At 40.6% G+C, this 23060-nt stretch overlaps 1 protein-coding gene and 1 long non-coding RNA gene across 2 annotated transcripts in view; one reads left to right on the top strand and one right to left on the bottom strand.

Annotated features, from left to right (window-relative positions):
* SLC2A13 (solute carrier family 2 member 13) overlaps nucleotides 1-23060 on the bottom strand; it is a 173499-nt gene that overhangs the window by 91131 nt on the left and 59308 nt on the right. Inside the window, exon 4 of the mRNA XM_075742048.1 lies at nucleotides 3229-3337. Within this exon, the coding sequence (XP_075598163.1) occupies nucleotides 3229-3337 (109 nt within the window). The remainder of the gene's footprint in view (nucleotides 1-3228; nucleotides 3338-23060) is intronic.
* The window catches only part of LOC142599909 (uncharacterized), a 139944-nt gene continuing 127180 nt past the window's right edge, over nucleotides 10297-23060 (top strand). The window contains exon 1 of the long non-coding RNA XR_012833362.1: nucleotides 10297-10329. This is a non-coding gene — a long non-coding RNA (uncharacterized LOC142599909). The remainder of the gene's footprint in view (nucleotides 10330-23060) is intronic.

The raw sequence follows: 23060 nt of genomic DNA, 5'->3' as shown, positions 1-23060 counted from the left end.
AGAAAGCCAGGCAACTGCAAGTTGGGGTCAGCAGCCTCTTCTCCTATGGCCTAGAAAAGGGTATAGCAAGAGAAGAGGATTCACAGCAGCACCAAAGTTACAGCGAACACCGACCATCAAAACGTTTTGGTAAACAAGAGGCAAAATCACTGAAGGAAAGTCCACACAATCCTACAGCCTTCAACCATAACCAATGCCTGTTTTCCTGCTGCAACAGAAGAGCAATCCCAGAATGACACAACCAAACATTATGGAGAGGAAAATAGTGCTTAGAGAGTTAATACAATCTGACAGTTCCTTAAGGCACCATTTAATTACTGCATTAAAAAGCAATCACCAATTTCTATGTAAGCAAACCATCAATAGCTGCTCACTTATTTTTGAAAAATGTCCTTTCATGTCTGTCTTGCATACCTGATAACTAACAATTTAGTTGTACTGGATTATTAAAAAAATACTAGATATTGCAAATAGTTTACAAGCCAGTCCTTTAACAACAGTGCCTTCGTGTGTTTGTCACAGGCATTTTCTTATTTTAAAGCTAAGATTTAACTATGTTTTATAGTTGTAATTCTGTCCTCCTACACATCCACAGGCAAATTAGGTCAATTCCAAACTATTTGTAAAACCTCCTACGCAGAAAGGAGTTTGAGATTTTAAAACATATTAAGTTTAAAATAAACAAAGTCAACCTATCAGTATCATAAACCTTGTGAACTGTCAATTTTTTTGTTCTAGCCTAATAAGTCATCCTAAAGTAGTAAGAACCAAAATGTGAGAATGACTGTCCTTGGCCAGAGGTTGCATCCCTATCAAGTTTAATAACACTTTAATAATGTTTATTATATAAATTTCACTAATTAAAGTCTAAACTTACTTCTACATTTGGCATCGTAACATCCTGTGGCAATGAGTTCCACTATGTAATTATGTGGTGCATGAAAAAATGTTTATTTTAAACCTACTGCTGGGTAAGAGCTAGGAGTCATCAAAACTGTGTTGTAAGAAATGCTGAATAATCATGCTCTCCCCATCTTTGCCGTAACATTAGTAGCTTTATATGCCTCTTGCGTTTCTTCTGAACTAATTTTTTTTCCAAGCTGCAGAGTCCTAACCATCCTGTTCAAATATCGGTATCTTTCTCCCCACATACAACCTGGTTTATCCTTACTAAAAGAAAGGGCATCTGCAACTGTTTGTACTATTCCAGACTGGTTATGGATGTCATCATGATGTTTGTATAGAACTATAATGCAACTTCAAGACCTCTTTTTTTGAGTAGTAACAATTTAGACTGCCATGCATGTTAGTTAGCCATTTTGTTACAGTAAGGCAAGCATTACTGTATAATATGGCCATTTTATTCATTTGTTATCTTGTATTATCTTCCCGCAACTGTACATGTTCACAGATTTGAGGGTCTTAATATCCTGAATGGTGTATGAGTACAAGCTGGTATTTTGCAGTTTAGCCCCTTTCACAGACTTATTAAAGCAGCAAAGATCTCCACACAGATCCCTGTAAGAGTCTACTCTTGGCTTATGATAACTGATCTTTTATTATCATCTCTTTTTTTTCCTATCTTAAAAAGTTATTAACATGAGAGGGCTTTTCTCTTACTTTTGTGACCACCTGGTTTCTTCAAGAAATGGCAGCAGCTGTCATGGACTAGGATAGTTAGTTCATACGGGATACATAGTTCTAACATGCCCATGAACTCACATCCAACTGATTTGCAAGCTATACTCTGTCTACAACATTCATGTTGTCTCTTATTATTTTTATGTTCTCCATGTACATGTTAATTTTTCATATTTGTAAACACACATCTTCTCATTTGATTCTATGACAGTTTTAATTAATTTTGGTAAGGACAGAAATAAAACTTTCTGGGCTGTAGCTTCACACAGATTATGATACATTTCCAAATTCAGTCATTATGTTTTCATATTACTCCAGACCTGTTGGGTGTACCTGATTAGTCCAGGCAATTTGTTACTATTTGTTTTAATCAGGTTGTTCTAAAAGTTCTTCCTCTAACACTTAAATTTGAAACAGACCATCTGAGACATCTTAAGCAAGCTCCAGTGCAGGAAGCTTCATATATCCTCCATAATTAACACAAATGCAAAAAGAGTCTTTGTAAGATCTGCTGCTAAAGATTTATCTTCTGCTAGTGTTCTCACAACGTCTTGATCCTTCCTGGGTCTGGAGACTAATAGGTCTCTTGCTTCTGATGTACCTGAAGAATTTCTCAAAGTTCTTTCTGTGCCTGTCTTCTGGTTTTCACACACAACTTACCAGTTTTGCATTCTCCTGTTTCCCACATTTGGTTACAATTCCTACTTTATAAATCCTCTCTCTACCTGCTACAGATTTCCCTCCTTTCCAGTTTAACAATACTGAGTTTGGCTTTTCCTCCCCACCTTGTGATAGATGGCAGATATTTACTCTAACATTTAATATGGTAGTTCTTGACATCACTAAAAGCTTAACCTTTTAGCTGTTCCTTTTAAGTCTTTCCTAACAAGCTTGCTTCCTTAGGCATAGTTCTCTTCATAAGATGTTACTGTAATATATTTTACACTTGCTTTTAAAACAATATGGAAATCATATTTGTTACAGTTACTCTTATAGGGTAGCTCAACAGTAATTTCAACTTAAACTAGGTCTTGTGCACTGCACGTTGTCAAGAGCTACTCCTCTTGTGAGCTAACAGCTTATCAGAAAACCCAACGTATTGTTCTTCACTTCTGCATGTACTGAGTCTTCATACATGCAACAGAACCATGTAATAACAGGAAATGCTTCTTCCCTCAGCATCTTACCTCCTTTAGCACTTCACAGTAATTTTCCATCTTGTTTACATGGTCAACAGTCTAACCCTCATTGTATTTTGATCTATTTGCACACAAACATAAACCATAGGTGTACTTTCTTATGTAGACATACATAGCTTTGGCCATAAACCTTAACATATAATAACGCATCTCCCAGAGTACAGTTCACATTCGCATCTCCATATAAATGTCTGCCCTTATACTAACATCCTCTCGTACCAATCTGAGATGCCAAATATGTCAATATCTGGATTTCAAACAAACATTCCAGCTCTCACACTCAATTTTTCACATTTCACATTTTGTCCAGAAGCCCATCTACAACTTCTACTGGTCTAATTGTCTTTTTCTTATAGTTTATAAAGAGAAGCAAGCAGTAAATACATACATGACGGTGTTAATCCCTGACAGTTGTTGAAACATCTGCAGACCACAACCCACAATTAAGGCTCTTCGAGTTGGAGGGTATGTTAGCATTCTGCAGATCACAGGTCCAGCTTAAAAAAAAAAAAAACAACAACAAAAAAAGAATACATAATCATTCTTAAGTGATTGATATCAAGACAATGTTTCCCAGGCATAACAGGCTTTGCACCTTAGTTTCAAACAAACTGGGATTATTTCAATTGTTTTGGAACAACTTGACTATTTATTTCAGTTCTGCTTTTCTGCACTGTACTACAAAGATGATTTTCAGAAAGCCCAGGCAAAAAAATGAAACAATTTTTGTGTATACTACTGGTGGCAAATGTACAGCTCTCCTATATCATACTAACAGTTTGCACATCTGCTGCAACTGAATGTACTCAAAGTTATCACAAAATATCATTGTTGTTTCCTTTCTAAAAGCTCTCACTGTTATTGAGAGGTTATTTCAGATGTGCCATTACTCACTGCTCAAATCTGGATCTTGCAGACAAAGTGTTCTCCCTCGTCCCCCAAAGACCCAATTTCCACAAACCAGTTGCATGTGGGGGTACTTTGAAGGCATGGGATAGATCTATTCTGCACAGCTGGAAGGCCAGCAGAGGGAGCATAAATTAATTAATTTTTTTCCATAACTTTGGTAGCAATGGTATGAGGTTGCATTCAAAAAGCAGAAAAGTTTCTCAATTAAGAGAGAACCCAAAAATTTCTGGCAAACAGAGAAAGTTTTCTTCTCTGTTAATTTTAAATTTTCAAAGTATCATACATATTTAAAAAAAAAAAGTAATACAGAAAGCTATATGATATCACTCAAAAATCTAAAATACTTGACTCCATTATTCACTTGAATTCCTTTCTGCCCAGAGTAGTTTTTAGGGCAGAACATAGTCTAGTGAAAAATTCTGTGTTTTATACATCTTATGACATCTGGTATACCCACTCAGAACACCTAATATAGATCACAATATATATAGTTGCCATCAAAAAAAAAAAAAAAAAAAAAGAGGTGAAGAGGATCTACAATTTTACATTTTCAAAGTCCTTCCTGAACATACAGAAAAATAAATGTATTGATTCACTATAAAAACCTATATGGGTCTGTTAGTGAAGAATGATTTACATGCAAAGAGTTTCAGCTTCAGAAAGCTGACAATCTGTGAACAGTTTCAAGAGCGGAACTCAGGAACGGGGTTTAGAGAACATTTTCTTCATTAAAAGATAATCAGACCTGCCTAAGAAAAATATTTTCATTGAAAAATTATGGTATTTCTAATTCATATCTGAATTGTATCATCACTTTCTTTATTATTTCTTTATTATTAACAGCAGAATGCGGTCTGACAAATTTTCCAGCTGGTTTCCAAGTAGCATTAACATTCAAACAGTACACAGTTCCACCTGTCCTGCCATAGAGTCACATCACTACCTTCAAAATGTCTCTGAGTAAAATCAACCAACAGATTAAATAAAGGCAATCTATGTATCTGGTAAGATATTCTCAAGCAAGACACATGACATCACAGGGTAGACAAGTATCAAAGGGTTCAGTAGTCCAGTGGCATTTCCTCAGTGGAAAACCAACCAAATCAGCACTCACTACTAGCTAGGGGCTGTCCAGAGCTCAGACATATTCTTGGATTTCTCCTCGACTCTAAGCTTCACAAAGAAAAAAGATTTACTAAAAAATGCAACTATGAACCTTAATTCACAAACAGCAGCCCTAAGGTTTTCATACTTGGCATCGCACCTGAGCATGGAGGCTTTGGGCTTAAAAAACTTTACCTTGCAACAGATTTTACAACATCTGTCATGACCTCAAGCTGCTGAATGCCTATGACAGAACTTCTGTTCTTCATAAACTTCCTATAGAGTTCTTAACAGAGTTCAAAATCCATCTTTATCTTCAAAGGACCTCACAGCCAACCTAAATCTCAAGGTCCACCATCAATGACTATGCTCATCGAATAAACTGGAACTCTACAGCAGGGGTTGTTAGGAAAGGAATCAGAAATGTCCTAAGGAACGGATGCAAGGTTTTTAACAATTCCTGATCCGCTCAGCTATTTGATGAAAGTTATATAAAACTCTATTCACAATACGGCGTTGTACAAAGCAATTGGAAAGAAGGCATTAAAATCAATAGCTAGAAATTAAAGCAGCTGTTCTCAGACAATGGCTTGTAACTCAAAGGGAGTCATGAACTCTCAACAAAACTCCATCACACAAATCAGAAATTTTAAGACCATGTAGTAAAGTTTAGACCTTTACTTTAGAACTTTAGACCTTTAGAGCATCCAGTGAGCTAAATTCAGTAAGCACTTGGAATTTTTCAGACTTAATTGTATCAGAAACATGATGCTAAAAATCATCACACTGGTTCAAGTCAGAGATTTAAAAGTCTTACTCCAAATCTGTACCATGGCAACCACACATATCAATAGGCATACACAAAATTAAAGGATTTTCTTTCATAAAATTTACAGCCTTCAGGTTTACAAACCAATAAACGGAATGAAAGAAATAAAAGAAATCGTTAATCTCTATATTAAAGGAGCTTTACAAACTGCACTAAAAAACCCAAAGGACTTTGACTGCAAGGTGGCTGTTTTTATAACAGAAAATGAGTGTGAAACTTTCATTAAAATTATCTAGCCCTAAAACTAACTATTCTATTTTTGCATTTTCCTATCATCAATCCTGCCATCCATCTTCTGTTGAGTTCATATATTACAGCCTTCTTAAAATAAACAACTCCAGGCAAAACATGGTTGTTAACAACAGAGAATGGGTCTAAACTAAAAAATGAAAAACAAAACAAGTTTTCAGAATTAAATAATTTTTTCTTCTGAAAATAAGTCTTCTGAAAACTGAAATCGTACTTCAGGAGTTTCTGATAACCATTAAATCTGTTGTTAGTTATTACAATAGATTAAAATAGCACATAACAATAAAATAATTAAATCTTTAAAAAATGGAGCAACATAATTGCTCACAGAACCATAGGGAAACAGATGATGCAAAAGATACAGCACCAAAAAATTAAACATTTGGTAATTTTTACAATGGAAAAAAAAAATTTCTCTCCAAAATGTCTGGGTTTTGTTTATGATACTTCTGCCTTAATTGCTGTTGTTTTCAGCTAGGAGATTTAGAAACATTCCTACATTTGAATCACTTCATTTGAACTTGAGAAACCACTGATACATTTGTTTTCCTTCTTCTAATCTATGAATAACAATGAAGTGAAAAGGATGAGACCTCCTAATGTCATTATTAATTTAATGAGACTAGATTTGGTTGGACTTTTTGTGCTGTGGTTTCAGATAATTACTTTATCTGATGTAAATTTCCTTAATGCATATGTTTACAAGAATTCAAAAGATGCTACAGTAAAGGGCAGCTGAGGCTTGCTCTAGTGAGACTGCAAAATGGCAGCAATAGATAAAGAGCAATGGAAAAATAAGGATACTGCTGTCCTAGAAGGTGACATTACATGAAGTGGTGATACGTGAAGTGGATTGGTGCCATCTAACCGGCTTTTTCTTAGCCTGGACTAAACTATCCACCTAACTAGACATTCCCCCTTATAAGCAAAAGGCAAAAATAAGATTTGGACATTTGGCATCACATCCAAAAAAACCCCAACCTTATTAGCTTACTGTGGTGGGTTGACCCTGGCTGGGGGCCAGGTGCACACCAGAGCCGCTCTATCACTCCCCTCCTTCTCTAGACAGGGAAGAAAAAAGTATAACGAAAAGCTTGTGGGTCAAGATAAGGACAGGGAGAGATCACTCACTAATTATCGTCACGAGCAAAACAGATTTAGAACTTAGAGAGGGAATTCATCTAATTTATTACTAGGCAAAACAGAGTAGAGGAATGAGAAATAAAACCAAATCTTAAAACACCTCCCCCCACCCCTCCCATCTTCCCGGGCTCAACTTCACTCCCGGCTTCAACCTCCACCCCCCTCAGCGGCACAGGGGGATGGGGAATGGGGGTTATGGTCAGTTCATCACACGGTGTTTCTGCCGCTTCTTCCTCCTCGGGAGGAGGACTCCTCTCATCGTTCCCCTGCTCCAGCATGAAGTCCCTCTCACGGGAGACAGTCCTCCACCAACTTCTCCAACGTGAGTCTCTCCCATGGGCTACAGTCCTTCACGAACTGCTCCAGCGTGGGTCTCTTCCACGGGGTGCAGACCTTCAGGAGCAAACTGCTCCAGTGTGGGTCCCCCACGGGGTCACAAGTCCTGTCAGCAAACCTGCTCTGGCGTGGGCTCCTCTCTCCACGGGTCCACAGGTCCTGCCAGGAGCTTGCCCCAGCATGGGCTTCCCACGGGGTCACAGCCTCCTTCGGGTGCCTCCACCTGCTCCGGCGTGGGGTCCTCCATGGGCTGCAGGTGGAATCTCTACACCCCCTCATCCTCCCTCCATGGGCTGCAGGGGGACAGCCTGCTTCACCATGGTCTTCACCATGGGCTGCAGGGGGATCTCTGCTCCAGCGCCTGGAACACCTCCTACCCCTCCTTCTGCACTGACCTTGGTGTCTGCAGAGTTTCTTACATCTTCTCACTCCTCTCTCCGGCTGCATAAGCTCTCTCTAGCTGTTTTTTTCCTTCTTAAATATGTTATCACAGAGGCGCTAATTGGCTCGGCCTTGGCCAGCGGCAGGTCAGTCTTGGAGCCGGCTGGCATTGGCTCTGTCAGACACAGGGGAAGCTTCTAGCAGCTTCTCACAGAAGCCACCCCTGTAGCCCCCGCCCCACTACCAAAACCTTGCCACAAACCCAACACACTTACATTGAGCTAAACAGGGTGGGAGGAGCCGTTCTTGTCAAATCTTTACTTCTGGAAAGCGAGTGATGTTTTCCAAACGTATATTTTGTAAGTGGTTATCTGAAACTTTTAATGCCAGCTGCCTCTAATTTAACTATTATTCTTGTTACTAGGCATAACCCACAACTAAGTTATGTTTAGAAATGGTAAATCACCTGGTAAGGCATTTTGATTTTCCTCTGTAGGTAAAATGGGTTGTATGGTGACCGTAGGAGCTTAGGTGTGATCTACTGCCAACTAAAACATACAGATACTTCTCAAAAACAACAAAACAAACACACCTTAGTTCTAAAAGGAGTTTAAATAATGAAAGCTAAAAAGCAGAAGAATGGGTATTAATGATATCTCAGCATCGTCTTCTGAAAACGTACTGCATACACTTCCAGGGAAATAAAAATATTGTAGATAGACATAAAGCCAACCTAAAAATCCCCCAGCAAATGCAGGCAGACATCTGGTGCCTGGAAACCTTGTGATCCCCCATCCCTCAAATTATTAGTACAATACCTGGCAAAATTTTACTGCCAGGAAACTATGGTTAAAAGCTGGGCTCTGCCAAAGTCATTTACAGGTTCAAACATTCTTTTGCCAGCTAATCTAGGTAACAGCTTGTAGCAACAGCTTAAAACTATGTAGCGCTGCTGCTGCCAGCATTTTGCGCTCTTGCTGTAGATTGTTTCCAAAAAGACAGGCTTAGCCAAGCAACAAGACAGTCACTCATCAGTTTAGCATCAATTAAGCTCAAACTTCAGATTAGTTTCTCAGACCTGTTCTTGTCCTAGTGTCAGTCAATACCCTCTCTTCGATCAAGATAAATCTTCAAAGAACAGTTAGAAATGGGATCAAAAAAAAAAGAAACTTCAGACTGGTGATCTGGACAACAGAAGACAGGCATGGGAACCATTTCTCTGTTTTGCCTTTCCCTACAGAATGACAGCTTCCAGCCCAGCTTTCTCTGCATCATCTGCAGAACATTCCTCCAGCTGAGACTCCTCCTCTAAAGCATTTAGAGGTACCTATTATTTTCTGCATATGAATGATGTATTATAGCAAACACAGAATCACAGAATGTCAGGGGTTGGAAGGGACCTCTGGAGCTGATCTAGTCAAACCCCGCCCCCCCCCAAAGCAGGATCACCTAGAGCAGGTTGCACAGGATTGTGTCCAGGTGGGTTTATGAGTATCTCCAGAGGAGACTCCACAACCTGTCTGGGCAGCCTGTCCCAGTGCTCGGTCACCCTCACAGTAAAGAGGTTTTTCCTCATATTGAGATGCAACTTCATAGAATCATAGAATGGTTTGGGTTGGAAGGGACCTTAAAGATCATCTAGTTCCAACCCCCCTGCTGCGGGCAGGGACACCCTCCACTAGACCACGTTGCCCAAAGCCCCATCCAACCTGGCCTTGAACACTTCCAGGGAGGGGGCATCTACAACCTCTCTGGGCAACCTGTTCCAGTGCTTCACCACCCTCACAGGGAAGAATTTCTTTCTAACATCTAATCTAAATCGACCCTCCTGCAGCTTAAACCCATTACCCCTTGTCCTGTCACTACACTCCCTGTGTTCCAGTTTGTGCCCATTGCCCCTTGTCCTGTCATTGGGCACCACTGAAAAGAGTCTGGCCCCTTCCTCTTGACACCCACCCTTTAGATATTTATAAGCATTGATGAGATCCCCTCTCATTCTTCTCTTCTCCAAGCTAAGCAGACCCAGCTCTCTCAGCCTTTTCTCGTCAGAGAGATGCTCCAGTCCCCTCATCATCCTCGAAGCCCTCCATTCTTCAACTGGGGAGCTGTGGTGGGTTGGCCCTGGCTGGGGGCCAGGTGCACACCAGAGCCGCTCTATCACTCCCCTCATTCACTAGACAGGGGAGAAAAGGTATAACTGAAAAAAACTTATGGGTCGAGATAAGGACAGGGAGAGATCATTCTCTAATTATCACCACGAGCAAAACAGATTTAGAACTTAGAGAGGGAATTCATCTAATTTATTACTAAGCAAAACAGAGTAGAGGAATGAGAAATAAAACCAAATCTTAAAACACCTCCCCCCACCCCTCCCATCTTCCCGGGCTCAACTTCACTCCCGGCTTCAACCTCCGCCCCCCTCAGCGGCACAGGGGGATGGGGAATGGCGGTTACGGTCAGTTCATCACATGTTGTTTCTGCTGCTTCTTCCTCCTCGGGGGAGGGCTCCTCTCATCATTCCCCTGCTCCAGGCATGGAGTCCCTCTCACGGGAGACAGTCCTCCACCAACTTCTCCAACGTGAGTCTCTCCCATGGGCTACAGTGCTTCACGAACTGCTCCAGCGTGGGTCTCTTCCATGGGGTGCAGACCTTCAGGAGCAAACTGCTCCAGTGTGGGTCCCCCACGGGGTCACAAGTCCTGTCAGCAAACCTGCTCTGGCGTGGGCTCCTCTCTCCACGGGTCCACAGGTCCTGCCAGGAGCTTGCCCCAGCGTGGGCTTCCCACGGGGTCACAGCCTCCTTCAGGTGCCTCCACCTGCTCCGGCGTGGGGTCCTCCATGGGCTGCAGGTGGAATCGCTACACCCCCTCATCCTCCCTCCATGGGCTGCAGGGGGACAGCCTGCTTCGCCATGGTCTTCACCACGGGCTGCAGGGGGATCTCTGCTCCAGCGCCTGGAACACCTCCTACCCCTCCTTCTGCACTGACCTTGGTGTCTGCAGAGTTTCTCACATCTTCTCACTCCTCTCTCCAGCTGCAAAAGCGCTCTCTAACTGTTTTTTCTCTTTCTTAAATATGTTATCACAGAGGCGCTGATTGGCTTGGCCTTGGCCAGCGGCAGGTCCGTCTTGGAGCTGGCTGGCATTGGCTCTGTCAGACACAGGGGAAGCTTCTAGCAGCTTCTCACAGAAGCCACCCCTGTAGCCCTCCTGCTACCAAAACCTTGCCACGCAAACCCAACACAGGAGCCCAGAACTGGACAGAGTACTCCAGATGTGACCTTACCTCCTTCCCTCTCCTAGCCTATTACACGATTATTTTCTAAAAGTATCAACTTCATTCATTCCTTCCTTTCTGTAAAATTTACAAGAAAATAGAAGTAGCTTTAAGATCAAAATTGCATTATTTATCCTGAGCAGATATAAAACAATTTTACTTAAGTACCAGGCTCTTCCCCACTGTCTCACAATGTTTCCAGTAACATTGGAAGAACAACTCCCAGCACTAGAGGAAATTTCCTACCTCATATAGTTCTCGAATCCTTTGAGAAAGCTCAAAAGGTTGCTTGCTTTTTTTTTTTTTTTTAAACTGCACAGCCCCCCATCAGTCAAGAATGAGAAAAGACTGTCAGCTTGCTTAATAACTGAGTCTTAGTATTTTTCCGTTTTCCACAGCAAATACATCCAAGGGCATAACAGCCTACTCTAAAAACAAATAAAAGCTAACTAGACATAACCACTTCGGTTCTAGAGAATTAAGTAGTGCAACAAGTTTTTCCATGCCTAGATGAACTGAAAGGGGTTTTTTGTTTGCTCAGGAAGCCTAGATTTCAAATAAACAGTCCCTCCAAATGATCTTTTTAATCCACACATTGAGAACAAAAACAGAATAAAGATTTTTTTTTTTTTTTTTTTTTTTTTTTTTGATAGCAAGTTGAGTTGGTCTTTTGGGAATCCTGAAAACAAAGCAATTTTCTTTTATCTGTAACAGGAAAAAAAAAATCTTTCCCTTGATACCACATTCTTTGATATAAAGTTTTGGTGACAGAAAATCTATATGACTGAGTACTTGCACAAAGGTAGCAGCAGATAAGAATAGCTTTGAATAGGAGAAGAAGCAGTGGCAAGTAGGGAAGAAAAAAAAGGAATGCATTTTGGCTCTGTACGACATGTTCTTTATAGAAAACAGAAACTACTGTAATGAAGTCCTTTAAAACTGGAGAAACCATGACAAAACATTGTTGTGGTTTAACCCGGCAGGCAGCTAAAAACCACACAGCCACTTGCTCACCCCCCCCGCCACAGCGGGATGGGCAAGAGAATCGGGGGGAAAAAAAGGTAAAACTCGGGCATTGAGATAAAGACAGTTTAATAGGACAGAAAAGGAAGGAAAAACAAAATAATAATAATAATAACAACAACAACAATAATAATAGGATATACAAAACAAGTGATGGACAACGTAATTGCTCACCACCCACTGATGCCCAGCCAGTTCCCAATCAGCAGCCGCTCCCCCCCGCCCCAGCCAACACCCCCAGTTCGGGGTTGTTTTTTATTCAGCATGACGCCATATGGTATGGAATATCCCTTCGGTCAGCTTGAGCCACCTGTCCTAGTTGTGTCCCCTCCCAGCTTCTTGGTTGCACCCACCTTCTCATTGGCAGGGCACTAGGAGAAGCTGAAAAGCCCTTGACTGCTTGGCAACAACTGAAAACATCAGTGTGTTATCAACATTATTCTCATCCTAAATCCAAAACACAGCACTATAGCACCTGCTAGGAAGAAAATTAACTCTATCCCAGCCAAAACCAGGACAAACAGATAACAGAGAAGCGTGGCCATTTATATGATGCCAGCAGGAGCTGAGAGAAGCGGCCACAACGACCAGTGAGAGTCTGTGCGGGTGGAAGAGGGACCCTGTGCGGTACTGTCAGACTTGAGGGGAGGGGGAATGAGGGAGGGGGAGGTTTACCTGTTTCTTTGATAGGAAAACTGGGGTAGGGACAGAGAAAAGCTTTCCTTCTAGCTGTGGCAAGCTCTTTAGAAATAAAGTAATAGGTATTAAGGCAGACCTGTGTATACCTTCAGCCTGCAATGTGGTTTTAGCAAACAAATATTTCTTTTCATATTCTGCTCTAGAATTGCTTTACATAGGAAACAGTATGTGACCCTCACTTAAAGCTGGAGAAAGCAGATGAGGAAAGATAAGATGATGTAGCTAGCACTACGCAGGCACAACCAAAATAAGCCAAGTGTTTTAACAGCCTGAAGAGCTTCCCACTCCACTCTCTCATCAACTAATGAACTGCAGTGCAGAGCATTTAGCGATCTGGAATTAGAAAGGTTTTTTTCTTTCATTTTAAGTTGAGGAAAGACACTTAAAAGAAAATTGCAGTCAGGGCAGTTTCAAGAGTGCTTTTTTTCTTTTTTCTTTTTTTGGTTTTGTTGCTGTTGTTTTTCAATTAAAAGAGCACTAAAAAAGCTGATGACTCAGAGTTCCCTCCAACCTAGTCAGTAACCTACTCTCAAGCTGATCCTCTCAGCTGTTACTGTATTAACACCGGTACAGATATTGTATTTTGTTTCCTGGGCCACACACTTCAAGCTTTACATTTTTTGCAATTTTTTTCCTGCCAAAATCTTACTTTAGTGACATTATTTTTACCCCCTCTATCCTTTATTTCCAAATGAAATATTCCTGTTCCTGCCCTAAGCCAGTAGTTTAACGGTGAAAACAGATTTCTACTCCTTGCCCTCCAAAAGAATGAGACACAGGGACACATTCCCAGGAGAGAAGGGAAAAAGAGGGAAATTTAATAGAACTGAGAAAGGAGCCTGGAGGTCAATGAAAGCCTCCACGGGAACCTATGGATACAATCTGTTGCATATTCATTCTTTTATTAACTATTAATAGCACATTTAGTTTACACCATCTCCTTTAAAAAGTTTTTAAAAACCAATTTATCTAGGGGGCCTAAAAAACTCCTCTCACTTTTTAAAACTGAGATGCCATTAGCATAAGAGCTTCATTAAAAATAAAGTAAGGAAAAAAGCTAAATTAGAGATAAGGTCCACATTCAAACAGATTTTAAAAACCTGATTTGAAATCAATATCATCTTAGTCCAGCTCAGTTGGGTTCCAAAATTACCAGAGAGGAGAATAATCAAAAAGTCATTGTAGGCTAAAGTCAAAGTACTTTAACTTTGGCTTCCTAACAACAAGACAGAACCATCAATGGACATATAGATGATAGACAGCACAGCAGACTAGTTTGAAGCTAAAAATAATGTCTTAAGAAACTGCTTCAACATTTTATTTCTTTTTTTATACTGAAGCATTTAAACTTGAGCACAAATTTTAGTTCCACTGAAGACAGGAGGACAGATACACCCTTAAACATTTCACTGAACTGCAGCCTAAGATCATACCTTACCTAAAAGTACCAGCTAATTTACTACATTTTAGTATTAACCATCTTCTATCAGAAACACAAATGGCTCTAAGACAACCATTACCACTCAACAACAGCATGTTTTTCAGCAGAGAAGGCCAAACATATTCTGGGAGGAGGAGCAGGAGCATTGCCAGCAGTTCTTCCCCTCTACCCAGCACTTGCAAGACGCACAGGTCAAGCAGCACAACACCTTGCTGCATGAGTCTGGAGGAGAACCACGGAGGCGGATAGGGCTGGAGCACATGACATACGAGGAGATGCTGAAACAACTGGGATTGTTCAGCTTAAAAAGAGAAGGCAAAAGGAAAAGCCTCTGCTGTCTACAGCTATCTAGTGGAGGGCCAAAGAGAAGATGGACCTGGGCTCCTCAGAGGTGTGCAGAGGCAGGACAAAAGGCAACAGACAAGTTGGAATGCAGAAAATTTGGACCAGTTGTGAAGTCTCTTGATTTTGTACCATGGAAGTGGTCAAACACTGAAAGATATATGCAGACAGGTCATGGTCAAAACTTCACTGAAAAAGGTGCTGAGCAACCTGCTCTGACTTGTCCTGCTTTGATTAGGAATTGGATCAGACAACTTTCAGAGGTCATCTACATGATTCGTATATGAAACCAACATCATTCTATGATTTGTGCTGGTACTGGTTATTACAACCAGTAATAATGAAAAAGTAAGTTTGGTACTTCACAGTAGTAAAAAAAATAATCAAACTGAATATTAGGAATTAACAGACTATCACAATGCTATACGATAGTGCACTTCATTCTACTTCTACTAAAACTTTGTTGGCTTTCCAATATGTATTAATAGTATTATTTTCACAGTTAGCTTAAGCAGCAGTGACTGAAAAGCATCCTTACATACAGATCCTGTAAAACCCAGACACCTCCATAGCGCCAACAGCAGATCCACCCCCTTTTTGCAATTTCAGTCCTAGGCTTCATTAATCAAGAACCTGTCAGTCACACTCGACTGACAACTTTTACCCTGAATTTATAACCTCTGCAGAGAATACAAATCAATATTGAAATCAGCAAGTGTAAAATATTCAATTGACAACTCACATAACTGGTATGAAGTATGACAGCAATAGGGAGACCTTATTTCAGCCTTTCACTATATAGAGCGAGCTTACAAGATAGATGGGGAGAGACATTTTACCAGGGTTTGTAGTGATAGGACAAGAAGTAATGGTTTTAAATGAAAAGAGATTGGATATAAGGAAGAAATTCTTCACTATGAGGGTGGTGAGGCACTGGAACAGGTTTCCCAGAGAGGCTGTGGATGCCCCCTCCCTGGAAGTGTTCAAGGCCAGGTTGGATGGGGCTTTGGGCAACGTGGTCTAGTGGAGGGTGTCCCTGCCCATGGCAGGGGGGTTGGAACTAGATGATCTTTGAGGTCCCTTCCAACCCAAACCATTCTATGATTAAGAGCTGTACACAGTTCTGGTCCCCTTTGCTTTCTCACCCTCAACTCAAAAAAAGGAATATAGTAGAAATGTGAAAGACTGAGAAATAGGCAAAAAGAACAATGAAATTAATGGAACGGTTTCAACACACAGCAGTAGTAATACTATTTTTACTAGGCCCTTGGGTACTAAACTGCATATACAATTATACCATATTACTGTACTTACATCTGGATTCACAACAAGCTAATATTAACAGTCTGTTTAGTGTGATTCTACTTTTGTTAGCATAATAGGCCTCTGCTTAACTACAGATGAAAGCAACAGATGAAGTACACTACCCTTCAAGCTGGAGGAAAAAAAGATTAGGAGTTGGGAATACAAGAAAAGTTTCATAAAAATCTAAAGTGGCACAATGAAGGTGAGTAGAGAACATGGTTGTTTCAAGATAAGACAGAAAAAGGTCTGTATGAAATGTCAGATGCAAAACCAAAAGCATAGTTAAGATCCAACATACATTGGCCAGTATGAAGACAGAATTGTGGTGAGATAGACTTTATCTGAACACAGCATGGCCATTTTTACCAAAGTGTGAAAAATCCACAGTGCAGTGGACATAAGGTTCTTGTCTGTGGTCCAAAAGACAGGTACAAAGGCCCAAATTCTTGATACTGCAGAATTTATCTTGCTGGACCAGTGCCGTTGTTTAACCCCAGCTGGCAACTAAGCACCATGCAGCTGCTCGCTCATTCCTCCCCACCCTCAGTGGGATGGGGAAGAGAACAACAAAAAAAAAAAAAGTAAAACTTGTGGGTTGAGACAGAGACAGTTTAATAGGACAGGAAAGGAAGAGAAAATGTTAATAACAATAATAAAAGAATATACAAAACGAGTGATGCACAATGCAATTACTCACCACCTGCTGACCGATGCCCAGTCTGTCCCCGAGCAGCAATCACACCTCAGCCAGCTTCCCCAAGTTTAAATACTGAGCATCACATCATATGGTATGGAATATCCCTTTGGCCAGTTTGGGTCAGCTGTCCTGGCTGCATCCCCTCCCAGCTTCTTGCATACCCCCAGCCTCCTCACTGGCAGGGCAGTATGAGAAGCTGAAAAGTCCTTGACTTGGTGTAAACATTGTTTGGCAACAACTAAAACTATCACTGTGTTATCAACACCATTCTCATCCCAAACCCAAAATGCAGCACTATACCGGCTACTAAGAAGAAAATTAACTCTATCCTTGCCGAAACCAGGACAAGCAGCGATTACAAATCAACCATCTGCTGAAGTATTATCACTGGCTGAACTAGTAATAATTTACAATATAAAAATGCAGAGAACAGATAATAATCTCTTGGGCTATGATCCTAAGAAGTGTTTTTATCATGAGAACTGAAGATTATGAAAAGCTCATGTTCAATAAGAGTTTTCAAATCTTGCAGTTCCTGGAGGATTCACATACAGCCTATTTGAATTTTTATGTTCCATCCACTCTGGAGTTTAAGAAATAAAAAAGTACTTCACAATAAAGTAGGATTATTCACAATTTTGCATCAGATATCATTAGCATCAATGTAAAACCAGCACGGAAGCAGTTTACTTCTGTTTGCACAAAGAAGAAAGCCTATGGAGAATCAGATTAGTAACCTCTTTTGATTTATTTTATAATGCTATCAGTGTTAGCAACAAAATTCCTCCAGCAAGATGCACAGGCTGTTATTAATGTACCTTCACCACGAAGTAAAGTCTTACTGGTTTCCAGGAACTAGAGAGAGACTGCCTCTGCATAAACTTCAGAGAGTTCCTCAAGAGTAATTCTGGTTAGTGCCAGTGAGACTGACAGTAAGGAGCTGGATCTATGTACAACTGTTTGTACAGCTGAAATATTTTTTGCCTGTTGATTAATAGGAGAACATACTGTGGGCCTTGCTTTCATTAAATCATTGTTTTAAAAGTAATTTCCAAACCTGACACACAGATGTCCTCTATCATCAGCTGTAACTAACGTGATGAACAAAGGCTCCTAGGTAAAACAAAACTTTAAAAAAAAAAGTACTATAATGCTGCACAAATCAGGAGGCAAAAGGTATCTTCCCACATCGTGATGCTGGTTTTAGAGAAAATAGAATTAATACTCCATAATGGGCAGTTCAAGGTCTCTCTATGGAATAGATCTAATCTGCAAGCTGCTTGGCTTACACCAAATGGAAAAACTTCTGATCATTTTCAGCATAATGAAGAAGGGATAGCATTGCCTAAATGCCATGTTTATTAGCAGTTTCTTTATAAAGTATTTTAAAAGGTAATTCTTTACAAAGCTGTTGAAAATCCAGTAGAGTGTAAGATAACGCTTGATCTCTTTTCACCCGGTTAAGTATGCATGGCAAGATAGAAGCATGCAGGACAAGGATCTTTTCATTGCTTCTGTGCAACCTCACAGATCTATCAGATAGAAAAGAAGATTATAAAGACTGTATTAAATTATTTAGAGACCTGAGGCCCATTTTTCAAAAAGATACAGGAATTCTAAGAGATTTCCTCATTAATTTCAGTAAGTAGATTTTTATGCTGATTTTATACCCTCATCAAGTTAACCCACTATCTAAAAGAAAGAACAATATCCAAATGATAGACATTGTTCAGAAAACACAAATCTGGGTCTATATATATATAAAAACCCCTGGTATTTATGATGCATCTCAGTCTCATCTTATGATGCATCTCATCAGATCTGTCTGAGATCTCTCAGTCTCTACCGAACTCCATCTGCTTTAAAATTTTAAGGACAAATTTTTAAGTTTTGGACAGACACCATGTTTTTAACCTGTGTTTCTTATGCAGCTGCTTACAGCTGGTCCTTAATTAGAGAAGGCGGCCCAATAACGCAAGGAAAATGGAACCATTAAGACTGGAGCCAAGCCCCACCAGAGCCACATTTCCATTCCATCACCATGTTTGACCATATTTAAATCAAAGCATTTAAGCAACCAGTCATTTCTCAGACACCTGCAGTGACCTGAGCCATTTCAATGTCAACAGATAGACATTTCTTTCTTTGGCAATAGATACTAACAATAATGTTAAAATATCACTTCTAAATATGTTGCAAGAGGATTATTGTCTCAGAATAAAAAGGGAGCATCAGGATCTCTTCAGTGTTAAGAGTAAAAGCAAACAAGTTTCAGTGTGGTAGCAAGAAGAAGCATGGCACGCTTTGACCTGCAAGCCAGTAAGAACAAACACGAGGCTCACAGGAAAACTGGAATATTTCCCAAAAACTCAAACACATTTTGATGTAACTATGAAGGAGTCACACTGTTACTACTTAGAAGATGTATGAAGATCAACTGATCTCCAAATACACCCTGGGCAACGACAGGTCAGCGTTTGTACTCAAAAAATCCCACTTTAAAGGAAAAGCACACACATCTACTGAACTCACAAAGGCAATCTGCTTCAGGACCACAACACTGGCTGTCTGCACAGACCATGATAACTTATCATGTGAAAAGAAACACAGTTTATCACAGAATAACATCTAACTTTTCCCAGAGCAGGTCAAAGCACTAAGAAAGCCCCTGCACACCAAAAGATGAAGGGGAGGCTTTAGGTAACAGTCACAGCACAAACTTTCACGGGCACATTGCTGTCTACCAGGACAGGAGGAGATGCAACTTCAGACAGACACTGGTGTGCTGGTAGGAGGCCCTTGTGGAGACATGCTACAAAAAGCCAGCGAGGTTTGGGAGTAGGGGTTATTTGAACCAGTTTTGTTTGGCAAGGGTTGATTTTTTCCCACCTTTATTCTAGTATAAGGATAGCACTGCCAAACAGCAGAGTCCATCCTCCAACTGCATTCTCAGGGCTGTACTTCCCACGGAAGCAGGTACGGCTGTCCCTCGGCCCTTCCCACCACTGTCACCCACCAGGTACTGCAGGGCTTAGTGCAGAGGCGCTGCCAGCAGGTAACAGCTCTGCTGCCGCAGACCCCAGGTACTGGTAAAGAACCACCTGTGCCCTATACCAGAACATCATGCAGGACAGACATGGTTTTGACTCACTTCCATACTATTTTAAGGAATGGAAGCTCACATGGAAAAATTATGGGTTTGTTTTCAATACAGGGCAGATTTGATCAGGGGTCAGACTACTCTGTGCATGGGTACCTTGGTTTTCAGCTCCGAACAAGGGCAAAAACCACTGTGCAACTCAAACTGCCCTGCAGCACCGAAGAACACAAGGGAATGTGCCCTAGCTGCTAAATGAAGACTAAATAAAAAATAAGTAAAAACTGTATTGGCACCAAAACAATTCTTTCTTTTGAGTTGGTCTACATATACCCTCCAGGCTATAACAGAAAATCAGTATTACAATAGAATCAACATAACCATCTACTGAAATCAAACTTTTTGATTCTTTGGGTTTTGTAGGCACTACTAACTTCCCAAAGCTATGTCCCTGGGTCTATATATCTGTGCCAGCAATCTGCTTTCAGGTCATCCCAACTGTCCCTAAACAGGCTACATGGGAATATGTTACATTCAGCTTCTTCCTAATTTTGCTTGCTAATTCTCAGTTTTGCAGGGAGACAAAGGAGCAACAATGGAAATGGAACCAACAACTGTGGTAGTACCAGGGCATGTACTGCAACATCAATAAATGTATTTCTTTATCTAAAATATACAAGAAAATCTACACATTTGGCTAATTGTTGCCTTGAAGATGTGGCCAGAACCTGCCATTTAAATATTTTTGGTCTGCTTAGGTTCCAGGCCAAGTCTGTTGGAGTTCAGAAGTAATACCTGGGCAAAACCATCTGCACTACCACACCTTGTTGACATTTTTAAGGTTTCAGCTTAACATTACAACAGCCTGGTTGGCATTGCATTGGGTCAGGAAACAATGAAAGTTAATTTTCAGTGTCAGATATAAGAAGCATCTGCATCTTTATATGGATACCAGGAAAATATTTTCATGTTTCTCAGCAAGAGGATCACTGCCCAACTGTGCCTTCTGCCAGCTGTCACCAACCTATTAAGCAGGCTGAAAGGAAAAATTCTTGGGCAGGAAGTCTGGGGGAAACTGGTAGACACAGAGAGAGCAAAGCTGGAAGAAAGTTGCAGTGTTTGGGCCACCTACGTTTCAGGGTGGATATCCAAATATCTCCATTCACTGACCTCGTATTTTCTGGCTTTCACTGAGCTACCACTTAGTCACTGAGAGAAATCACTACTTCTGATCATGCAGGCTGTGAAGCTAATCTGAGAAGCTAATTCAGTTCCATTCTCCACCCATACACATCTATATACATTCTCCACCTATATACACCTATATGTATTCTGCACCTACACAGCTAGGATGAAGACACCAGAAGAGAAGAGTATGAGACAAGACTATTTCAGTTGGAAGGGACCCACATCGATCATCTAGTCCACCTGCCTGACCAACTCAGGGCTGACCAAAAGTTAAAGCTTGTTATTGAGAACATTGTCCAAAGGCCTCTGAAACACTGACAGGCTTGGGGCATCGACCACCTCTCTAGGAGCCTGTTCCAGTGTTTGACCACTGTCTAGTAGTTTACCTACAGGGAATGGTGGACGTTTAAGATCAAATATAGTAAAACTTGCAGAGTAACACTGAGATGCAACAGCCATCTGACTTGATCTCTGCATCTGACACACTAAAATACAAATGAATCATTTGCATTGTCAAAAATTACTCTACTGTAAATTCATACTTAATGCAACACACTAAGTGCAAGCTGCAAGAAAAGTTTGGCCATAGCATAGTAACTTTGAGATCAACTCCACCACAAAGAAAAGTAGTTTCCTTAAGGACAGAAAATACTATGAAGTCCTCCCCTTGGAGAAGTCCTGACTTTGACTGGGGTAAGGGGAGGATACACACAACCCACACACACAATTATCTTTAGGTTTAACAATATGCCTGTACACAAAGTTGTACAACTTATTTTAATACAGAAGCTCACTGATTTATGAAGAAAATGCACTCCCCTGGACAACACACAGTTCAGAAAGCAGTGTGACTATGTGCATCTCGACCAGTAAGGCAGTGCAGTAAGCGGGGATCACCAGGTTGAAGCCATTCAAAGCTGAGGTCCATAGATGTACACAATGTGCTATTTCTAAGTTTTATATCAGACTAAATTTAGCCCATTCCTCTAGGCTGAACTTTGCCACGCACGGGCTGTTAGTAGCTGCGCTGAGACTCTATCACTGATTTGAACCTTCACATCTCCAAAAGAGTCCAAGCACAGTGGATGCATCCCTGGAGCAGACCTCTGGTTTAATTTCCCCTGAAGGAAGTTACTCCATGGGCACTAACACCACTATGCGATCTGACCAAACAGTACATGGGGGTGACAACAGGAGGTGAGAAGGGACTCTACAGAGTTACACTGTTGTTTGGAGACAAAATGCTAATGCAGATGCAGTCAATGCCATCTTTTAGCAGCTGACAGCAACTGGAATGGTTCTGCATAAAACCACACTAGGAAAAAACCAGTATGAGCTGCTCCTATGAACTATTATGGTTTTATTTAAAATTAATTTAGAAGAAATATAGGACAAAATTAATACAGTATTTTGTAGCACTAGCACAATGTATTCAATCATGCAGCAGCTCCCTGTGGGCTTGAGCTTTATTATTTTTTCCTGACTTTTTTGCCCCCCCCCCCCCCCCCCCCGCCTTACTAGTTTTGCAAGTTCAGCCTAAAACCTGAGAGTCACCTCAGGTCCTTGACCATTATTGTTGATAGCTTTTGACAAGAAACAGAAGATTTTTTTTTTTCCTGTAGAATAATTTTTTTTCTCAACAGAATTGTAAGATCCTATCCCCTCCAGTAGGGCTGTACATCTTTTTACTAGACAAGCTTAGCAAATAATGATAAAAAACACGGGGCTTGGGGGAGGAGCAGGGGAAAAATAAAGGTAAGTTCTGAGAGCTGGTTATGTTCTACGACCTCTTCTTGAGTTCTGGATTTTCAAGGACAACTGACATACAAGAATAGAAAAAGAATTTATGATTTTAGAATAGATCCATGAGAAGAGGTATAAAAAGGCTGAATAAGTTGGCTTTTGCTTTTTAAAATTAATTTAAAGAAGTGTGTACCATGTTGCTACTGAAAGTTCTTGGAAACTAGATGTATGCTTTCAATTCAAATAAAAAACAAATCTTGTCCATTAGGAACAAATTTAGGTACACACTATTGTTACTAAGCCAACGGCAATGTGAACACAGAAGAGATTAACTTATCAATGTTACTGCAATGTGTTTCCATACTCCCAACTTCAGGGAAGGCCATTATTTAAGTGCATTATAAATTCAGCAGTTTCAGATACAAGCCTTCACATCAAATAGAAATTACTTTCTGCTG

Source organism: Balearica regulorum, chromosome 1 (assembly GCF_011004875.1).
Source record: "Balearica regulorum gibbericeps isolate bBalReg1 chromosome 1, bBalReg1.pri, whole genome shotgun sequence".
Lineage (NCBI taxonomy): Eukaryota > Metazoa > Chordata > Aves > Gruiformes > Gruidae > Balearica > Balearica regulorum.
The sequence above is the reverse complement of the archived record's forward strand: the minus strand, read 5'-3'. Positions and strand labels throughout refer to the sequence as shown.